Source organism: Camelus ferus, chromosome 18, assembly GCF_009834535.1.
Source record: "Camelus ferus isolate YT-003-E chromosome 18, BCGSAC_Cfer_1.0, whole genome shotgun sequence".
In the NCBI taxonomy this organism is placed as follows: domain Eukaryota; kingdom Metazoa; phylum Chordata; class Mammalia; order Artiodactyla; family Camelidae; genus Camelus; species Camelus ferus.
This window is the reverse complement of record NC_045713.1, coordinates 33,554,956-33,574,926: the sequence shown is the minus strand read 5'-3', so window position 1 is coordinate 33,574,926 and position 19,971 is coordinate 33,554,956. Positions and strand designations below refer to the sequence as shown.

General features: G+C 44.1%; 1 protein-coding gene across 3 annotated transcripts in view; it reads left to right on the top strand.

Moving 5' to 3' along the window:
- The first annotated feature begins 13 nt into the window (after nt 1-13).
- Nucleotides 14-19,971, top strand: part of IQCK (IQ motif containing K) — a 110,479-nt gene continuing 90,521 nt past the window's right edge. For all 3 annotated transcript variants that reach the window (XM_032460942.1, XM_032460941.1, XM_032460943.1), the window contains exons 1-4: nt 14-230; nt 9,260-9,324; nt 10,963-11,092; nt 11,865-11,962. In XM_032460942.1, coding sequence (XP_032316833.1) covers nt 47-230; nt 9,260-9,324; nt 10,963-11,092; nt 11,865-11,962 — 477 coding nt within the window. In that variant the 5' untranslated portion in view covers nt 14-46. The remainder of the gene's footprint in view (nt 231-9,259; nt 9,325-10,962; nt 11,093-11,864; nt 11,963-19,971) is intronic.

Here is a 19,971-nt window from a genome sequence, read left to right as displayed (position 1 = left end):
GGGTCGCGGCCGTGCGGGGCGCGCGGTTGCCGTGGAGACCGCGGCCATGGCGGCGCTTGGTCGGCTATGCAGCATCACCCGGAGCGTGGAGTGGGCCGTCTCGGCCGAGTCGTCTGTCACAGCCAGGACGCCAGTGCGCGTCGTTTCCCCCATGTCCCTCGAGCTGCCCTTCTCGCCGGGGCAGGTTGCAGAGCTGCCGGGCAAGAACCCGTGGGAGCAGATCTGCGAGGGTAGGCAGCCCGGGCCGGCGGAGCGGGGCGGGACTCGGGTGGCCCTGTGGGGCCGCTCTGGCCGGGCGCCTACTGTGTACCAGGCGACTGACGTGCGAGGGCCCCTGGCAGCCGCGCTGCGGGCCCGCAGGGCTCCCCATTTTACGTTCGGGGAAACCGAGGGGTTACGCATGGCAGCCTCCAACTTGGTTCCACAGTCACATCGAAGGCAGGGGAAAGCGGAATAAAGGGGACCAGACGCTGTGGACCAGAGATTTGAGGTGCTCAAACCTCGTTTAATGAACAGGAAAAGAATCGCCGGGATGGAAATGGGGAGCTTGTTTAAAACATAGGTTCCCAGGCCCCGCTCACAGAGCTCCCAATAGAGGTTAGGGGATCTGCACTTTTAGGGAGCTCGCAGGTAGTTCTGATGTAGTCTACATTGAGCAAGCATGGTCTAGAAAGACATGGCTTTAATCCTTTTCCACTTCTGACCTTCCTTAAAATTTCCAAACGAAGTATAGCTCACCTTTTGTGGCCCTAGACGTACCCCTTGGTCAAGAGGCCCCATAATTAAAGACATAGTTAAACAAGTTAGACGTACTGCCACGATATTGCAGGTTGGGTTCCAGACCGCTGCAGTAAAGTGAGTCACGAATTTTTTGGTTTCCTAGTGCATATAAAAGTTATGTTTACACAATATTGCAGTCTATTAAGTGTGCAATAGCATTATGTCCATGTATACCTTACTTTAAAAACACTTTATTGCTAACTAACACAAGATTGTAAATGAACTGTACTTCAATTTTAAAAAACACTTTATTGCTGAAAACTGCTCATCATTCATCTTAGCATACAGTGAGTTGTAATCTTCTTGCAGTAGTAACATCAAAGACCACAGATCACCGTGACAAATGTAATAATAATGAAAAGTCTGAGGTATTATGAAAATGGCCAAAATGTGGCACAGACACAAAGTGAGCAAATGCTGTTGGGAAAATGGCATTAATAGACTTGCTTGACGCGGGGTTGTCATGGAACTTCCATTTGTAAAAAAACGCAATATCTCCTAAGTGCAATGAAGTGAGGCACAATAAAACAACGTACGCCCACGTACCTTGTTATCCTCTCAGTAAAGTGAGCATAATAATGGCCCCTATTTCTTGGTGTTGGGAGAGGCTGTTAAAGGGTCCCCTCAGAAAGTGCTTAGCAAAGTCCCGATTTACAGCAAGAGCTCAATGTGTGGTAGCTCTTAATAAATAATGCTGGGTGTTTTTTTTTTTTTTTCTCCTTATGTTTGTAAACTCAAGGTCAAGAACTCAAATTTTTCATTCTTGTGGCTGCCATAACTACCTCAACTGTCTGACACAGTGCCATCCAATAGAACTTTCAAATATGGTAGCCACTTGCCACATACAGGTATTGAGCACCTGAAATGTGTTTAGAGCAACTTTGGAACTGAATTTTTTTGTTTTACTTAATTTTAATAAGCTTAGCTATACGTGGCCAGTGGCCACTGTATTGGACAGGGCAGGTCAGTAAATGTTTGTTGGATGGAGAAAAGAATGAATGCTCCAGTGGATGGGACTGGGAGAGAGAGCGATGAGTGAGAGAAATGGAAAATACAAAGGAAGAGGAAGGTAACGGACTCTGAGTTGATAGATACCCTCAAGGCCATCTGTTTCAGCCTGTATCCGTCCAGTGCTTGAATTCCTTCTCCAGGAGTGCGTTGCATCATACCCAGAAAAATCTGTTTCTCCTTGAATGTTCTTCTTTTAACTTCCTACCCTTTGGTCCTTACCCTCCTGGTGCCATGACCTAAGTTGCTAATCACTCTACCATTACAAAAACACTCATACAGAAGGTTGTTGCTGTGGTGGTCTTTTCCCCAAAGCTTTCACTTCTCCAGGCCAAGCAGCTCTTGATGGTACAATTTACTAGCGGTGTTTTGTTGGGGAGGCTGTTCAACTTCATCTCTAGGAGGGGCTGATCCTCGTACCTACCTCACAGGGCTGCTGTGAGGACGGAATAAGATAATGTATGCAGAGGTGCTTGGCACAGTGCCTGGCACTTAGAAAGTGCTCAGTAGAGGGGAGGGTATAGCTCAGTGGTAGAGTGCGTGCCTAGCATGCACAAGGTCCTGAGTTCAATCCCTAGTATCTCTATCAAAAACAAAACAAAACCTAAATACCTCCCCCCCCAACAAAAATAAAAAATTAAAAAAAAAAGAAAGTGCTCAATAAATGTTCATTATGGTTGACAGAGAAACATGCTTTGCTTTGCATTTGTTTTAGAATCGTGGAATATCTTTTTGTCAAACAGGCTTGTGGGGAAAAAGCAAAGACAAAGAGTTTTGTTGCTTAGAAAAGCGAGTGAATTGATGCCACTTACAAAGTGATAGAGTTACCAAATGAAGTTAATGAGGTCAAAGGTGGTGAATTATACACACAGGCACTGTAGTGATTGTTATAACCTAGGTGATAAACCCAATTTCTTAAAACAAACATTTTAACAAATGCAATTTTCTATAACAAACATAGTGAGTAAATTTAGTTTCTGACAACAAACATGAAAAATTATTAAAGGCTTTGTAATAATCCTATCTTTGAGGTTAAGGATTATATTCTATGAGAGCAGTTCCATTTAAAAAGAAAATTATCACAGCAAACAGACCTGTCAGAAACTCAGTTCCAGGAAAATGAGATACAGAATAGGTAAATATCTAAGACCTTTATCCTGCCTGGCTAATGCTCTTTGTGCACGTGAACACACAGGCCTTTATGATAACTTATTTGTCAGTGTTGCTCAATTTCCTTATCTTTCCAGTGACAACTAACTATGGGCATTTTATTCTCAAAAGCACTTGTATTCATATCAATAAAAGTCTTTCCTGCCAGGGCTTCTAATTAAGTCTCATAGCTGCTTGTGACTTAATGATTTTTAACTATGGTTTTAACCAAAGGATTCAGAGCTTCTGGTCTTCTGTTCTCTTATTGCTGTTATTACTCCTATCAGCATCCTCATTACTGCCATTGGTTCATCACCCCAAGCACTAGTCCCTGGCCTCAGCCCCGAAAGCTATTATAAAATCAGGACCCTTCATACCATCTTGCCAGGTAACAACATGGGCCAGTTCTGAATCAGTGCTGTTCCCCCAGCACAGCAGCTGAGCACAGCTGGAGGAAAATGACACCAGGCAGCTCTCTGCAGTGCTTATCAGTCAACATCCATCAGTGCCTTCGCCCAGTGCCCGCATCTCCTAGTCCCAAGTTTTTACTCCACTCTTCAGACATTGTGTGACACCACTTGGCAGATAGAGGAGACATTCACTGTGAATAGTTAGGCAATCAGGAGTAGGAAGGGAGTCCTCCAGCTTCCTCACACCAATAAACATGTTTGCATCTGCCCACAGGGTTGAAGTATTTATCCCGCTGCCCACACAGCTCAGCCCTACATCTATGCTTTGGGACCATCCTCTTGCTATCCCAGGATCCTGCCCTGCTCTGTCACTCACCTCCCCTACATCTTTAACTTCTCTACTGGCTCTTCCCTCCAAACATCCTCTGGTCCATTTCCTGGGGAATACCTGTCATCTTCTAGCTCTTGTCTGTCTCTCTTGCCCTCTCAGCCAAGCTTCTGGAGGGAGCTTTGGTTCACACCACTGTCATTCGAATTCCCTTATCAACCTCAAGTCTCCAATGAAATCATTCTCATACATCAATCAACATATCTACCCACATTGGGAACTGTTAGATGCTGGGCCAGGCACTGTTCTAGACACTGACAATTACTCTCCATCATCCACTCAGCTGCCCAGTCCAGAAATCAGAGATTCATCTTACAGGCTTCACTTTCACTTTCCATGACCCCACATTCATTCTCCAATCCCTCTAGATCCTACTGGCTTAACACTGCTTGTAACCCCAAATCCACGTTCCCTAGTACTCATGGCCCTTCCCACTCTCTGTTTGGATTGCTGCTGTAGCTTTCCAATCAGGGAAGACTTCCTTCCAGTCTGTCTTCCATAGGAACCTCTTCTCTCAGATTCAAGTCTGATCACATCATGCCATGACCTACATTGATTTTCATAGCTTTCGTGGTAAACATAAACTCTTTGGCTTAACACCTTAGCCCCTTGATGATCTGATCTCTCTCTTTTTTAGATTTGTCACTTACCATTTGTCCAAATCATCCTAGTGGCTAACATTTATTGAGCTGCCCTTATGTGCCAGGCACTGTGCTAGGTGCTTTTCCTCTAGTTAAACCTCACAGCAACTCAGTGATTTAAATAGATGAAGAAATTGAGGCATAGGGAGCTTAGGAAACATGCCCAAAGTAAGTAGCAAAACCAGACTCAAACTCATATGTGTGACACTCAAGTTCAAGCCCTGAAGCAACCTACCAGTATGCTTCAACGTGTAGACACGGGCCACCCACATCAAAATCTCCCAGATACTTGCTAAAGTGCAGATTCCTGTGCTTTGTCCTTGACCGATGACTCAGTGGTGTGATGACTCTCCCCACTCCTTGATGGGGAGTCCCTAAACTCTGCACTTTAAGTAAGCTCTCTAAGCAAGGGACAAGACACAGTACCACTGTCCTGTGCTGTGTCCTTTTAGCCACAAGAAACTTCCTCCATTGCACCATACTGTTCCACTCCTCCATGCCTTTGCATAAGCATTGCTTCTTACTGGAACATCTCTGCCTTCTTCTCATCTTTATCTTTCAAGACTCAGCCTAAGTGGCCCCTCTTCTGGAAAGCCTTCTATTATCGTTCAGGCTGATTTTGAAGCCCCTTCTTGGTGCTTTCTGGGCGCAGCCCTCTACAGCATCACTTGCACATCTCCTAACCATTGGCTTACTCCCCATCCCCTCACCAGAACACAAGCTCTTCTGCTTATGTCCCTCCAGCATCTTGTACAATGCCTCGCCATAGTGTATTCTGGCTAACTTCTTTAGATTCACTTCCAGCCACTTCCTCTTCCTGGCTCATCCCTTTCCAATAGGCCACTGTTGGTGGCCTATTTTAACTGTTTCAGTTAGGAACATGTTCAGCTGCAACTCTCAGAAAGCCCAACTAACAGTGGCCTGAGCAATAAAGACATTTCATTATCTCGCATCCCTGGAGCACAGCGGTGGGGAGGTTCCAATTTTGGCACAAGGGCTCCGTTCCACCAACAGGGTTACAGGCTCTTTCTGCTCTGCCTCTGACATAATATTGCCTTGTATAAAATGAACAACTATTCTTTCCTGTTCCTAGATTAACGTTCACTTAACATACATATAACATTAAATTCCCCTAAGCAATTACGGGTTTCCCATACTGTAAATCAAAAGTAGAGAGGCCCTATGAAGCCTTTTGTAAGCCAAAATGACATAAAGCAAAGAAGCAGCTACCTTAGGACACATCTTGCTAATGGGCGCACAAAATAAATTGAGATAAAGCACAGATGTTCACAGATACAGTTCAAAGCTATGCTTGCGTGATGCTGAGATGTAGAGTGTAGTTCCCAGGGAAGGAGTTTGGCTGCACCGCCCCACTGCTGGGAGTGCACGCTTTCCCTGTAACAGTTCGATGCAAAACAAATGCTGAATGCCGTTTTTACTTTTCACCTTTTCTCATAAAAGCGAAAATTCTCTTTGGATTTCTTTTGGTTTGCGTAAACAGGTACTAATGTAGGTCTTTTGTAAAAGTGAAGTACGTAAAGTGAACTTTCCAAAAGCGGGGAACACCCGTAATCCAAATGACAAGCATAGGTAACATGCGTTCTGCCACTGAGCTGTACCCCACCCCCCCATAAACACTTACACATTTAATGTACCTGATTTTCTTAAGAATTTCTAATGCCAAACAGACCAGCAAGTTTTTCTAAGCACTGAAGCAACTCTTACAAATCAAAAGTATCAAACCATGGTAAACCAAGTTTTAATGAGTTCAATACTCGTTACAAACTTAATCACATTCAAATTCATATGGCTTTCAGTGTAAAAAGCATCAGTCTGTAATCAATTATACGTTTTAAATTGAAATCATAAGGTGAAAGTGACGAATTCTCAAATATGCCAGATTTTCTTAAACATTACAGAGCTTGAGATAACAAACACATCAGATTGTACTGAAGCTAATGTATTTCCCCATATTTCTACATAATTATGTAACTGTATTATCTTTTGTGGTCGTATGGTGAAAAGGTGTGTATCTTTTCCATCAAGTTTAGTGAACTAAGAGGCCTGCTTGGGAAAAATATAAATGGCAAATAAATAATAATTAAGAAAATACAAGTAAAAGTAAAGTATCAGTTTAAATATGTATAAGGTTGGTAGTACCCTAGAGAAACAGGCAGCCTTACAGGAGTAAACAGGAGTAAAAGTTACAGACTTTTTGGAGGAAAATTTGGTAGTTTGGTCCAAATTTTAAATTATTTTTTTTCCTTTGGCAGAACAATTCCACATCTAAGAGTTACTCCTACAAAAGTGCCTTCTTTCTGATCAATGGTGTATATAAATATGCTCATAGTAGCATTGTTTGTAATAGTGAAAAATTGGAAACAACCAAAATGCCCACTGAGAGTACACTGGTTAAATAAATGAAGTGCATCCAATAGTAGCAGCATTGAGAGAGGTCCGTGATTCAACACCTAGAATGGTTCCTGGGCACAGTGGGCTCTCAATGAGTATGGATGAATGAATAGATAAAGGATCAAAAGTAACTTGCTGTACCGTTTGTTTTGTTCATTTATTCATTCATTCAGCTTTGTATTCTGTGGGAATACGATGGTGAGCACAAACACTCCCACAAAACACAGCCTATTAGAAAAGATAGTCATTAATTTTTACAAATTTCAAATAAGGGTAAGACTGACATGAGTTATGAAGAATAAAGACACCATGTTATGAGGTTCTGTGCTTGGATGATTTGACCTAGTCTCGAGATCTAAAGTAAGTAAGTGTATTTGTGAATTATATACAAATGTTAGTAAATGCACTGAAAAAGATTTGGTTGGACCTATGGCAGTTCCAATAATGTAGTGGAATTTGGTGTGATTTAGACTCTACATAAGGCATCTCCATATTATTTGGAATTTTTCTCACAATAAGCCTATATTGCTTATTTAATCAAAACTATAAATGTATGTATATCTTACATCCAAATAAATAGTTTTCATACTACCTTGGTGACAGTGTTGGGGGGTCTCAAAGACTTGGGGGAAGAAGGGTAAATTTACATTTTTGCTTGAGAAGGAAACACAAAGTGGTAGAGCTAGAGCTGCCGTGGTGGGCAGAATTCTCAGATGGCCCCAAGATTCCAGCCCCTAGTGCACACACCCCAATTACCTGGTCAAGTGCTAATCTAGGCATTGCTGTCAAGGGAGTTTCCAGATGTAATTAAAGCCTGTAATCAATTGACTTTAAATTAGGGAGATTATTGTGGGTGGGCCTGACCTAATCAGGCGAGCCCTTTAAAGATGTTAGAGAGATTCAAGCAAAAGTGATTCCTGCTTGCCTTGAAGTAGCAAATAGTTATGAGGGAGCTGCCCATGACAAGGACCTGAGGAAGGCCTCAGGAGCTCAGAGCAGCCCCCACAACAACCCAAAAGAAAATAGGGACTTCAGACCTATATCCACAAGAAACTGAATCCTGCCAACAACCAGTGAACTTGGAAGAGGACCCCAGCCATCAGATGAGATCACAGCCATGGCCAACACCTTGATTTCAGCCTAATGAGACCCTGGCCCAGACCCATACTCCTGACCCAGGGGAAACCATGAGATAATAAATTTGTGTTATTTTAAGCTGCTGAGTTTGTGATAATTTGTTGCACAGCAATGGAAACCTAATCTCACTAGTACTGGGAATCAAAATTGCTTATAACCTGCATCCTGACATACTATTCCCCAACCTGATACCTAGGAATTAAAAAAAAAAGAGATTAAGAAATGCTCTCCTACCTGATAAAGAACTAGGTAATGGAATAAAACTTGCATCCAATATAATTGCATCAATACCATCTTGCCCAGAAACGTTGTTTTCCCTTATCACTGCAAAGCAACTATACAATTGCCTTTAAAACATGACTTCTCTAGAAATACTTTTACCAGTCTTTCCCTAAGGGGTGTAACTAATATAGCCATGAGCATTTTCTGTCCCTCTCTCAGCAGGAATTGTTATCTTGTAGAACTAGTGTGGTATGTTTTTTGCAGTAAGCTCCCAACTGATCAACTGTGATCAGTCTTGAAACCTGGCGATCGTTCTCCACCTTGCTGCACTTTAGAATCAGCTGGAGAACTTTATAAAATACTGATTTCCAGGCTTTTGCCCCAGGCCTATTGAATCCAAGTTTCTGGGGTTGGACCAAGGCATTGGTATTTCCAAAAAAGCTCCTGGGTGATTCTAATGTGCAGCCAAGATGGAAACCACTGTTCTTGCAGCAGGACCTCTCCAACCTTAATTGCATACAAGTCACCTGGGAGTCCTGTTAAACTGCAGGTTCAGAGCCAGCAGGTTTGGGGTGGGGCTTGAGGTGTTGCATTTCTAACTCCCCAGGGATGCCAGTGCTGCTGGTAACGCGGGCAATGCTTCGACTAGCAAGGGTTTATGGGATTGCTCTTCCAGCCGTGTGCCCCAATCTGGCAGCCTTGCCTTCATGCCCACCCCCATGACTGCCTGGGATGGTTCATCGTCCCTCTGTCTCTTTTATTCTGTCCTAGATGACAGTCTCCTCTTCCTCCTCGTCTCCTTCTCTATATGCCATTGGTGTCTTCCCTTAGTCACCCTCCTCATTTTCTTCCTTCTTTTATTCCTTATAATTATCGTAATCTGGGGGCAAAATAGAAATTATCTTCTTGGGAAGAGCCTCAAAACTCTTGCCAGAGAATAATCATCTCTTAACCTATTTTAAGTAAACAACCCTGTGATGGCCAGTTGTTTTTCATTTCTGTAAACCACCAACCAAAATAAAATTTAAGAGTGTTTTATTTAGAGGAAGGGGAATTACATCACAAACTATAATGAAGTATGAAATTGAGAATTTTTCCCCCACTCCCTTCAGAATATGAAGCTGAGCTGCCTGCCTTTCCAGAAGGATATAAAGTCAACCAAGAAGCTGTGACTACTGTGAGTATCACCCAGGCACCAACCTAACTGAAAGGATCTTACATGAGAACAGCACGGATACAGCATCAGTGTCATGCATTAGGGAGACGAGAAGGGAAGGCACTGGAACCAGAACCAGAAACTTAGGGCCAGTCCTACCTCTGCTGCTAATGGTGTCACCTAAAGGGCATCACATAACCGCTTCAAGCCCCAGTTTCTGCATGTGTTAAATGAATCAGATAATTCTTGACTAACTTACAGGGCCTCTCAAATGAGATCCTAGATGAGGAAGGCCTTTACAATGGATTCAACACCATGTCCTTGTTGAGGACAGTTTTGCAGACAGAGCAGGATTCTCTGTACATGGCTGGGTGGGCTAAGACTGTACTAAGGAAGGAGAAAGAGCCAAGGACATGGCAGCTAGGAAGAGAGGCCCTTTATTTGGAGTTTAATATAAAAAATCAAGGCTCTGAGAGATAAAGAAACTTGAGCGGGGGTCACAGGGATGGGACCAAAACCCAAGTCTCTAGACTTCCAGTATGTCACTGCAGCTGACAGATTCTGTGTCTAAGATCTTTCTTGGCTTGTGATTGTTGCTTTTTCATGGCATCCTGTTCTTGTTTTATAGATGCAATGCTTTCTCAAATTTCTCTGCAGATACTAATTACAATTCTCTCCTCTGGATTTGTGCTTCTTCCAGGGTCAGGTGTTCTTTGTAGATCTTTTTCTTTGTCTTTTATGCTACTGATGTTCTTCATCTATGTAAAAAGCTGTGATTGTTTATTCAAAACGTAAAATGCAGGCCTGGGTGGATTTTTCTGCACAGCTGGTATGGTTTTCTTCTACTGTCATACACGTGGGTTTGTTTTCTGGATGGGTCTTTTCTGTGACTAGAAACACTGACTGGGAACTCATGGGGATTGATTGCCCACTGGAGGGCTTTTCTTTGGGGTCAGCAGGCAGGGATCTCATATTTGGGGATTGGACTGGGCGCCTTCAAATCAATGTTAGAGTTTTTTTGTTGTTTTTTTTTTTTTTTTTGACTACTAACATGGCTCCCTGAGTAGTTCTTCTCCTTCCCAGGCTGTTTGTTTAATTTGTTTACAAAAGAGTCATTGGAAAGGAGGCGATAAAAGGCTGGGGTAAATGTAGCTTTAAGTATGCTGAGGGTGGCAGAATCTGGAAGAGAGGAGATGTGGGCAGCAGGGCAGTGGGGCTCCAGCTGAATTTTCACTTACCCCTACTGTTTATCGTTTCCTTTCTTATTCCCACTATGAGGAATTGAACCCCTGAGCATTGACACTCTTTGGAGTTCTGGTGGGAAGACAGACTCCCATCCTCTAGGGGGCAAGTTTCCTCCTGTGGACTCTGGGCTGCCACTGTCTCCTTCTCTTAGCTGACAATGGGCTTCATCCCGTTTCTTCTGGAAATGTTAGGACATCTCTCACCCACTGATGGCCCTCCTATTCTTTATTAGGGATTTATTTCTTGATTGTCATTTCTAGATGCCTTGGGGGAGGAGAGAGAGAAAAAATTTTGCTCAGTATGCCCCCCTTGAACCTAAAATCTGATACAGAATTTTATCCTCTGTTAGATCATAAAAGAAAATGCAATTATTTAAACAATATGAATCGATTCCTTCCCCCACCCCCACCTCAGGTGGCACCATTGGAGGAAATGGCTTTCCATGGCTTCAATGCAGAACACATTTATTCAGTCCCTCGTTTAGCCAAGGTCTCAGAAGTACCCTGTTCTCAACCTACACTGGAAACAATCAATCCAAAAACATGTAAGTAAGGAAGTGAGATTTCATAGTTTTATAGTTTGGGGCTTGTAACATTGCAAAACCACAGAGTGGGGACGGGGGTGGACAGATAGACCTCAGGGAGACCACATGATAAGAAAGAGTGTGTTCTTGTTTTAATTTTTATTTCTAAGAAAAGTACCCTGTCTTCCACTGGTTTATCTTTAAGGCTGAAATGTAATAAAGATGATCAATATCAAGCAGACTTAGATTCTGTGTTAAATACAAAGGGGGAAAATGTAAAGGGCAAAAGAAAATGTCGTGCTGCCCTGCTTTGTGTGTTGGAGCCAGAGATGTAGGTGTCCTTCGTCTTCCTCCCTGAGCCCCAGTTCCTTGGCCTCCCTGGTGCCAGGCCCTCTCCTGCTGGCTTGTCCTGTTCCCTCTGCTGGTGTGCTTTGGGCCTTGGCAGCCACCATCACTGAGACCCTAAGGTCCTCTGCCTCGTACCCCAACCCCGTTCCTCTCCGACCTCAGTTCCTACTGCACTCCCCTTGCTTATTTCCCTCCAGCCACACTGGCCTCCTGGCCTTCCCTGTGGAAGGACCTGGCTTACCTCCTCACCAGGCTGCAGAGGCTCACAGGGATATGTTAAGTTTCTCTCAGTATATGGCCCAACTCAGCAGTCTGGAGTAAAATGTAGCATTTAAGGTCATGTTATTTCACGGACAGTACCTTTTTTGGTTCAGAAGCAAATGTTTCTCCCAGATTAACTTGGGCCATTTGGGATTTTCAGTGGGAACTTTTTTGTTTGTTTTAGGTTCCCCTAAAGAATATTTGGAAACGTTCATCTTTCCAGTTCTGCTTCCCGGAATAGCTAGGCTGCTTCAGGAAGCAAAGAAAGAAAAATGTTTTGAGGTCAGTTGTTTTGTTTCTTTATTTCTAAATGCTTGGTAATTCATTTTTATCACATAGTCGCTCATGATCTCCGTACCATCCAGTGGTTGGTCTCGAAACGATCCCTTTGGGAGGGAAAGCCTGTGTTTCAGTCACTTATCCAGCTCTGGCCACGACATCTCGTTGTGCACCCACATGCACTGCCATCTGTCTGGCTGCCAGGTTCCAGAGACGTTTTCCTCCTCGCTTGGCCTCCCTGCCTGCCCTTCTCCTGGGCAATTGGCATCTGCTGGGTTTCTAGGGTTTATTACACACCAAATGCCATGCATGTAACTTGCTTGAGGAGAGGCCTGGCACACAGTGAGTGCTCGGTTAATACTGGTCATTATCACACTGCAGCCAGTTATCTGTATGAATTGAGTTTCGATCCTGGCATAAACACCCCAGAGGTTCCCTCTTTTCTACAGTGGACAGGATACTCTGTGTGTATGTCCCCCCTGTGCAGTTTTGAATTCTGGAATTTTGGAGGACCCGCACGAAGAGAATGAAATAGCAACCACGTTTAACTGCCCAAGTGCTCGCGCTGTGCCAGGCACTTTGCCGCGTGTTTCATCATCCATTGTCTCATTTGTCCCACATGACAGTCCTATGAGGTTCCTTCCATTCGTATTGTCTGCATTTTGCAGATGAGAAAACAGAGGAACAGAGAGATTCAGAAAGGTGATCAAGGGGAATGGCAGAGCTGGGATTCAAATCCATATTAAATGATTCAAAATGATACTAAAAAAAAAAATGGTGGTAACTGCAGTGTGAACCCCAGTCAGTCTGACACACCCAGGTCTTTACAGCCTTCACAGCTAATGGAATCACCTGCTCGGCGGCCCTTTGGCACAGGCTCTCTCTGTGAGAACTGGAGACTGTCCCCATGGGGCTTTTTCATATGGAGGAGACAAAGTTTCCATGTGTTCTAGCAAACACTTGATTTTTCTTCAGCGCTGCCTTGATACTGCACGGCCCTCCTGCCTCTCAGTCACCCCACTTTTTACCTTTCCCTAATTCACTGCCACTTGATCCATTCAGTACAATGTTCCTTCTGACAGGCCTCACCGTGACAGTTTTGTCTTTAGTGGAAGCAGAAATGAAGTATGAGATGTTGATCTGAAACCAGGCAGGCAGCACATATGTGAAGGAGGAGTTTGGGGAGACTACTGGGGCATGATACACTATTTGAGAACCATGGACCCCCATGAGGAGGCCAGGACCCCTCAGCCTGGTCTTCAAGGCCCTTCGCAGTCTTTTCCCTCCTTCCTTCTAGTCTCGTCTCACTCTGCTCTCCTTCCTGGGCACTGCCCTCCAGCGGAGAGAAGCCCTGGGATGGGAGGGGGCCTGTGTCAGCTCTGCACTTCACAGCCTCTGTAAATATGGTCCTTCTTTTTTTGTTTTTGTTTTTGTTTTGTTTTTAAGGAAAAAAATCCTTAAGTTCTTCTTCTCTACACATTTAAGTTCTACTTGTTTTTCCAAACTCAACTCTGTGGCTTCTCTTTCAGGCCTGCTATTCCCGAACTGGACATGGTTGAACCCAGTCCTCAGATTTCAGACTATTTCATCTATTCCTCCTCTTACGGAAAATTAAGACATTTTTCATGAAGACATTCTTTTTTAAATTGAAGTAGAGTTGATTTACAATGTTGTGTTAATTTCTAGTGTACAGCAAAGTGATTCAGTTATTTATATGTGTGTGTGTGTATATATATTTTTTTCTTTTCCACTATGGTTTCTTACAGGATATTGAATATAGTTACCTGTGTGATACAATAGGACCTTGTTGTTTATCTATTTTATATATAGTAATTTGTATTTGCTAATCCCAAGCTCCTAATTTATCCCTCCCCCACCACCTTTCCCCCTTTGGCAACCATCAGTTTATTTTCTATGTCTGTGAGTCTGTTCTGTTTTGTAAATAAGTTTATTTGTGTCTTATTTTCAATTCCACATGTAAGTGATAGATGGTATTTGTCTTTCTCTTTCCGACTTACTTCACTTAGAATGATAATTTCTGGGTCCATCCATGTTGCTGCAAATGGCATTACTTCATTCTTTTTTATGGCTAAGTAGTATTTCATTGTATATGTGTGTGTGTGTGTGTGTGTGTGTGTGTGTGTGTGTGTGTGTGTATCTTCTTCATTGGTTCATCTGTCAATGGACATTTAGGTTGCTTCCATGCCTTGGCTATTGTATATAGTGCTGCTATGAACACTGGGGTGCGTTTGCCTTTCCAAATTAGAGTTTTCTCCAGATGTATGCCTAGAAGTGGGATTGCTGATCATATGGCAACCCTATTTTTAGTTTTTAAAGGACCCTCCATACTGTTTTCCATAGTGGCTGCATCAAATTACATTCCCACCAACAGTGTAGGAGGGTTCCTTTTCCTCCACACCCTCTCCAGCACTTGTTATTTGTAGACTTTTTAATGCTGGCCATTCTGACTGGTGTGAGGTGGTACCTCATTGTAGCTTTGATTTGCATTTCTCTAATACTTAGTGGTGTTGAGCATCTTTTCATGTGCCTATTTGCCATCTGTATGTAATTAAGATGCTCAACCCACGAGTATACTTTATTTTATACATGTCTGTTGCCCCCAGTATTTTAAATTTCTTGAGGACAGATTCTCTGATTTATTTTTGTATCTCTATCAGTGCCTAGTATATTCTACCCAATGCCTAGTCTCTGGTGAGCAAATAGGTGGCCCTCAATAAATGAGTGTGTTGTTGGATATCCACTACTATATCCTTGACCAAAACCCAGCTCTCTTTTATCTGGGAAAGCTATTCTCTTGGGCTCATACCTGGAGGGACCCCCTGAAAGGGAGTGAGGGAAGACATCTATTTCGTGAGTTTAGTCAATGTAAGAGCGCAGTGGTTGGCAAATGGCACTGCCTGACCCTCCTTATATGTTAAGTATGCAAATAACTAGTAAACTGGGCTTTGGTTTATAACACAGTGGTAAAGAACACATTTCTGGAGTCAAAGTTACCTGGTTTTGATGTCTACTTCCTCGCCAGCTGGCTGCACAGCCGTGAGCAAGCTGTTTCATCTTTCTGAGCCACCATCATTTCCTTATGTATAAAATGAAGATGCTCATAGCACCTGCTCGTGTTCCCGAATTAGGTTTGTTTGCAAGCCAAATGCTGGACGCCGAGGTTTGCAGCAGAGAAAAGGTTTATTCACAAGGCACCCAAGTAGAAAAGACAGGTTAACAAGTCTCAGATCCACCTCCCTGAAGGTGAGGGGCTTGAGATATTTATGGCTGAAGAGTTTAGGGTGGTCAGAGGTGCAGGGGAAGATGATTGGAGGCCGGAAAAGGGTGAGGTAATCGCTGCTCTGTGCAGGCATATTTGAGTTACGTGCTTCTTCGTGGGGTGCATGCGCAGAAAAATAGAGACACTAGCTTGATCTGAGGATGGAGTTTTTGGTCCTCTGACATCAAAAGGTCATTCATCGGACACCATGCAGTCCCAGTTTTAGGGCTGGTGGTCCCGAGCAGCCCTAGCCGGCTTGTACTAGACGAGAGCTGGCTCGAAGTTCCTGAAAGCCACTGTTACTATCTCAACCCATACGCCAGAGCTGTTATCTATAGGGGATGGTTAAGGAGTCTTCTGATACATTATCTAGGCTATGAGGGTATGTAGCTTGGAGGTATATAATTTGCAAAAATAATTAAGGTGAGTTTGATCAGTGAATGCAGGTTATAGGCGGAGGGTTTTTGTTTTTTTTTTTTTAACAGACCCCTTATCTGCTGTTCTGTAAGGCAAGCTCAAGAATTTCTGTTAGTCACCAGTTTCTGTTAACCCTATGGGGCACGGTTTCAGTGGGATTGTCATACTGATGAAATGAGGTAGCCCGTATAAAGTGCTTGGGGAAGTCCCTGGAATGCAGAAGGAACTCAGTAAATGTTAACTTATTACTGACTCTTCCTGTTACTGAGTGACAGCTGCTCCCCAGGTAGGGCGGGTTCCGCCCACTACCTGAGTGGGCTTGCTCTTGTTCCTTGGCTACCCAGAGGCCTTATTCAGCACTTGGTCCCAGCACCCCCCAAACATCTAATTACACAGTGATTTCAGGAAAAAGATTTATTTTGTTGATAATTTCATAGGGAGGTGGAAAGAGGGCTTTGTTCACACTGGCTGAGCAAGGCTTCATTAATCCTCTCTAGAACCATTTCTGTCCTCTCCCTGCACCCCCTCCCACACAGCCTCTCCAGATCCTTTTGGATCCTGAACAATTGAGGCCTGGCTCTCAGCTTGCGTGGTCCACTCAGCAAAGTCCCGCATTCAGCTTACCCCTCCTCCCTCCAAGGGCAGTTCAACCACTATCTATAGCCCTCGGTGGGTGGAAGTGGTGGTGGGGGCTTCACATCTCTCACCCCAACAAAGACAGAATTGTAAGGCCTTTTTCATATTGCCCTAGCAGAAATGCTTAGTTTTCAGACACAGGCCTGGTAAGTTCAAATCTACTTAATCCTGCCTCCTTCTCCTGACCTGCTGGAGCAGACCAGTTGTCCTGATTGAACCAGAAAAAACATAATGATCCTCCGATCTCTGTCTTCATTAACATGAGAGGGTGCTCTGCTGAAGGGAGCTATAAACAGAGAAAGCTGGTAAGATGAATGTTAGTGATTCAGGTACTGACTTTCCATGCAGGTAGGCAGCCCCCTCACCTGTGGTTTGATGTCGGCTGTGGTGACAGTATTAAGGGTCACGGAAGCTGTCTCACTGGTTAGTTGTCCACTGCATGGCAGCACTGGTCAAAGTGCTTTATACGCTATACACACCATCACAGGTCACTCTAACAGTCAGCTTCCAAGCCAGGTCCCCTTGTACATCAACCCCCTTTAAGAGAAGAGGCCCCTGGAGCCCAGAGAGGTTGAGCATCACCTAAGGTCACCCAGCTAGTGAGCGAGGGAGCATGTCTTCAGTCAAGGCCCAGATGATCCTACAGCCTGTGCTTTCGTCCCTCTCAAAAAATGGAAGTTGGGGGCTGTCCTCTAAATAGCTCCAGGAAATACAGCTTTTTCTTTTTTCATTCAGAGCACTTTTCTGAGAACAGATTGCTACTTGCCTTAGGTTATAAAATCTAAACTGCTTCTAATTCTCGTGTATTTTTCGCTTGCCCATTTGGCTTCCCCTGGCGACTTAATTCTTGTCCCCTGTTCACAGTTGACCCCACCCCACCCTGCCCCCATGTGGTGTTAAACAGGGCAAAGTGTGGCCGGGTGGGACGGTGGTGAGGTTGGGACAGGGAGCAGAGCCATCAGCCTGGCCCTGCGTGTGTCAGATGACCTTGCCTCTCTGGCCTCAGGTCCTGCTGCTAAATGAGGAGAGTCCAGACGATCTCACCAATCATGTCCCAAGGATCTTCCTTGTTAATCTTGCAGTTGGCCAAAGTATATTCAGAGTACCCCGCCTTTTATTAATTTGACCAAAGCATGGAATACAGTGATTAAACAATGAAATAGCACAGTGGACTAGCCTTTATTTGGATATGTGTAAGAATATCTGCAAACAGATTAAGGCACCCAAGTTCAGTTCCGTTCATCAGACGTTTATTAAGCCCTACTATGTGCTGATCTTGGGGCCAGACCCGGGGGGACACAGAGAGGATGTGATCTGCCCTTGTCCTCAAGAAAACCACCAACTAGTACTGAAGCCATGGGTTGCTGAAGGATAACGGTGAACTAAGGTAGCCTTTGTTTTTCTCCCCCTTGTATCTGTTTATTTTTGCTGTGTGAAGTAAGACTGAATGTGGAGAAACGGCAAGCATGGGTCTGGTGCTGGGCATTCACTTCTAGACCTTAAGGCAGCATATTCACTTTTGCAGCCTTTATTCTAATTTATTCAGCTGTTATTCTTCTAATGTCTACCCCTTCAGAGGACACAAAAATCAGCTAAATGGGCAGTCATTAAGATTTTACATTGAGGGCTGCATATCTAATTTTTGCCCATAAATAATTTTGTAACAAAGGGGCTAGAAACAGTTTCCAGCCTCCCGGCAATCTTAAAAACACTTTTAAAGAATCAGAGAAATTTCTATGTGTATTAGAGAGGACTGAGGCCATCTTTTGCCAACTCATACTTCATCTTTGACATCCCGCGGATGAGCTGCTGCTGGGACTAAGTGAAAACGGTCCAAGCTTCAAACACTGCAAGTGCTTGAATAGAACAGTAGACGTTCAATGCTATATGAACGATCAAAGGATGCAGAAAAACCGGGTTCTTAAAAGTGATAACTTGCAAGAATTGATACATTTTACAGGCATCTAGGCACTCTGGATTCCTGCGTAATCACTTCCTTGCAGTGTGACCCTAAGTCATCTTTGAGTAATCCTCAACTATTAAACGGATGACAGAGGTGCTCCCATTACCAGGAAGATGAGGGGAAGGATTTAAGGACACTCACAAACAACATCGAATGTGAGCTCCCTACCCGATCTTCCCTTCAGGCTCTGCCCAGAAGCTCAGTCCTCGAATGCCTCAAATAGGCAAGATGGGTGAATTACCATTACTTCTCTCATTACCTGATTCAGGATTTTCGGATTTCTTAATTAAATTTGATTTCTCTCTCCCACCCCACCTCCCACATCACGTAGTCTTTTGCAGGCTTAAAAATTACATTATTGCCATCCCAACATTTGTCAGGCCCAAGTGGAACGCGTCTCATCCGGATCTGCGCAACAGATTTGCGTTTTCTCGATTCAGCTGTTCCTCACATCCTGTCATCGGGAATAGATGCTTAAACGGAATGATCACCAGCCTCCAGCCAAAATGACACAACCTGAACATTCTTATCTGTCACCCACAACTGAACTTGCATCCAAATGGCTCTTAAACAGCAGTGTGATTCATTGTTTATGAGGGCCCTTCAAATTATATCTTGAAACAGCATTTATATTAGGTCACTTAAGAATAATTGCTGATTGCTATTTTGCCCCTAAAATGCTGACTTCTAGTTCTTTTTTTCCTGCTTTCCTTATTTGCCGTTTTTGTCCTATGATTCAGCTCCAACTGTGCCTGGAACAAAGCAAGGACCCACTAAATATTTGTGGGATGAATAAATGAGTATGATTCCTCAAAACTCAGGACCTGCTTTTAAGATCATAGTTAAGTTACAGGCACCCATAGCTGTGACATTTACTAACTGAACCTGCGCTGTCTGGACTGACTGCCTCCGGAGGGAGGGAGACTATAGGGAGGCTGCCCAGATCTGTTGGGTCCCCTGGAGCTAGAGTTAAGTAAGGAGCAAATCCTCTAAAATTGGAGGTGCCTCATAGCCCGCCGAGAGCCAGAGAGGTGAACAAGAAGCTGGAATTAAAGAATAGTAGTTTCTAACATGTTTAGAGCCCGTACTTTGTACCAGACGTTGTTCTAAGCACTTTGGCCACAGGAACTCATTGCATCCTCCCAACAGTGCCCTGATGTGGGTGCTCTTCTTGCCACCGTGCAGCACCAGGTTTAACCAACAAGCTCAAGTGCACAACTAGTCGGTGGCAGAGCCAACATTCAAACCAAGCAGCCTGGTTCCTGAGTCGAGGGGTTTGACCACTGGACCACAATGGTGCCTGGTGTAATGGCTTCCAAAAGCAGAAGCCAGATTCGGAGAGGAAAGGTGATCTGGAGGCTCTGGAGAAGAGGACTGAGAAGCTAGGCAGGTCTGGGGCAGTCACCTCATGGGACAGAGCCCTTCCTTAGATTGTCCTGTGAGCACCAGGACACTTCAAGGAAAACTAGATAGAGTAAAGCAGAGAAAGGGGTCAGAAGAGAGAGAGACAGCAAGAGGCGACACCATTAGGTGGCCTTTTGCACACATGCCTGGTGCGTGCATGCATTGTGTGTGTGTGTGTGTGTCTGTGCACATGAGCGAGGCAGTCTGTGGTACACGGTCCAGCAGTTCAGAACCTGGCCCATGGAATCAAACAGACTTCGCTTCCAACCCGAGTCTGCCTTGGACAGACTGTGCAAGCTTGCTGATTTTGAT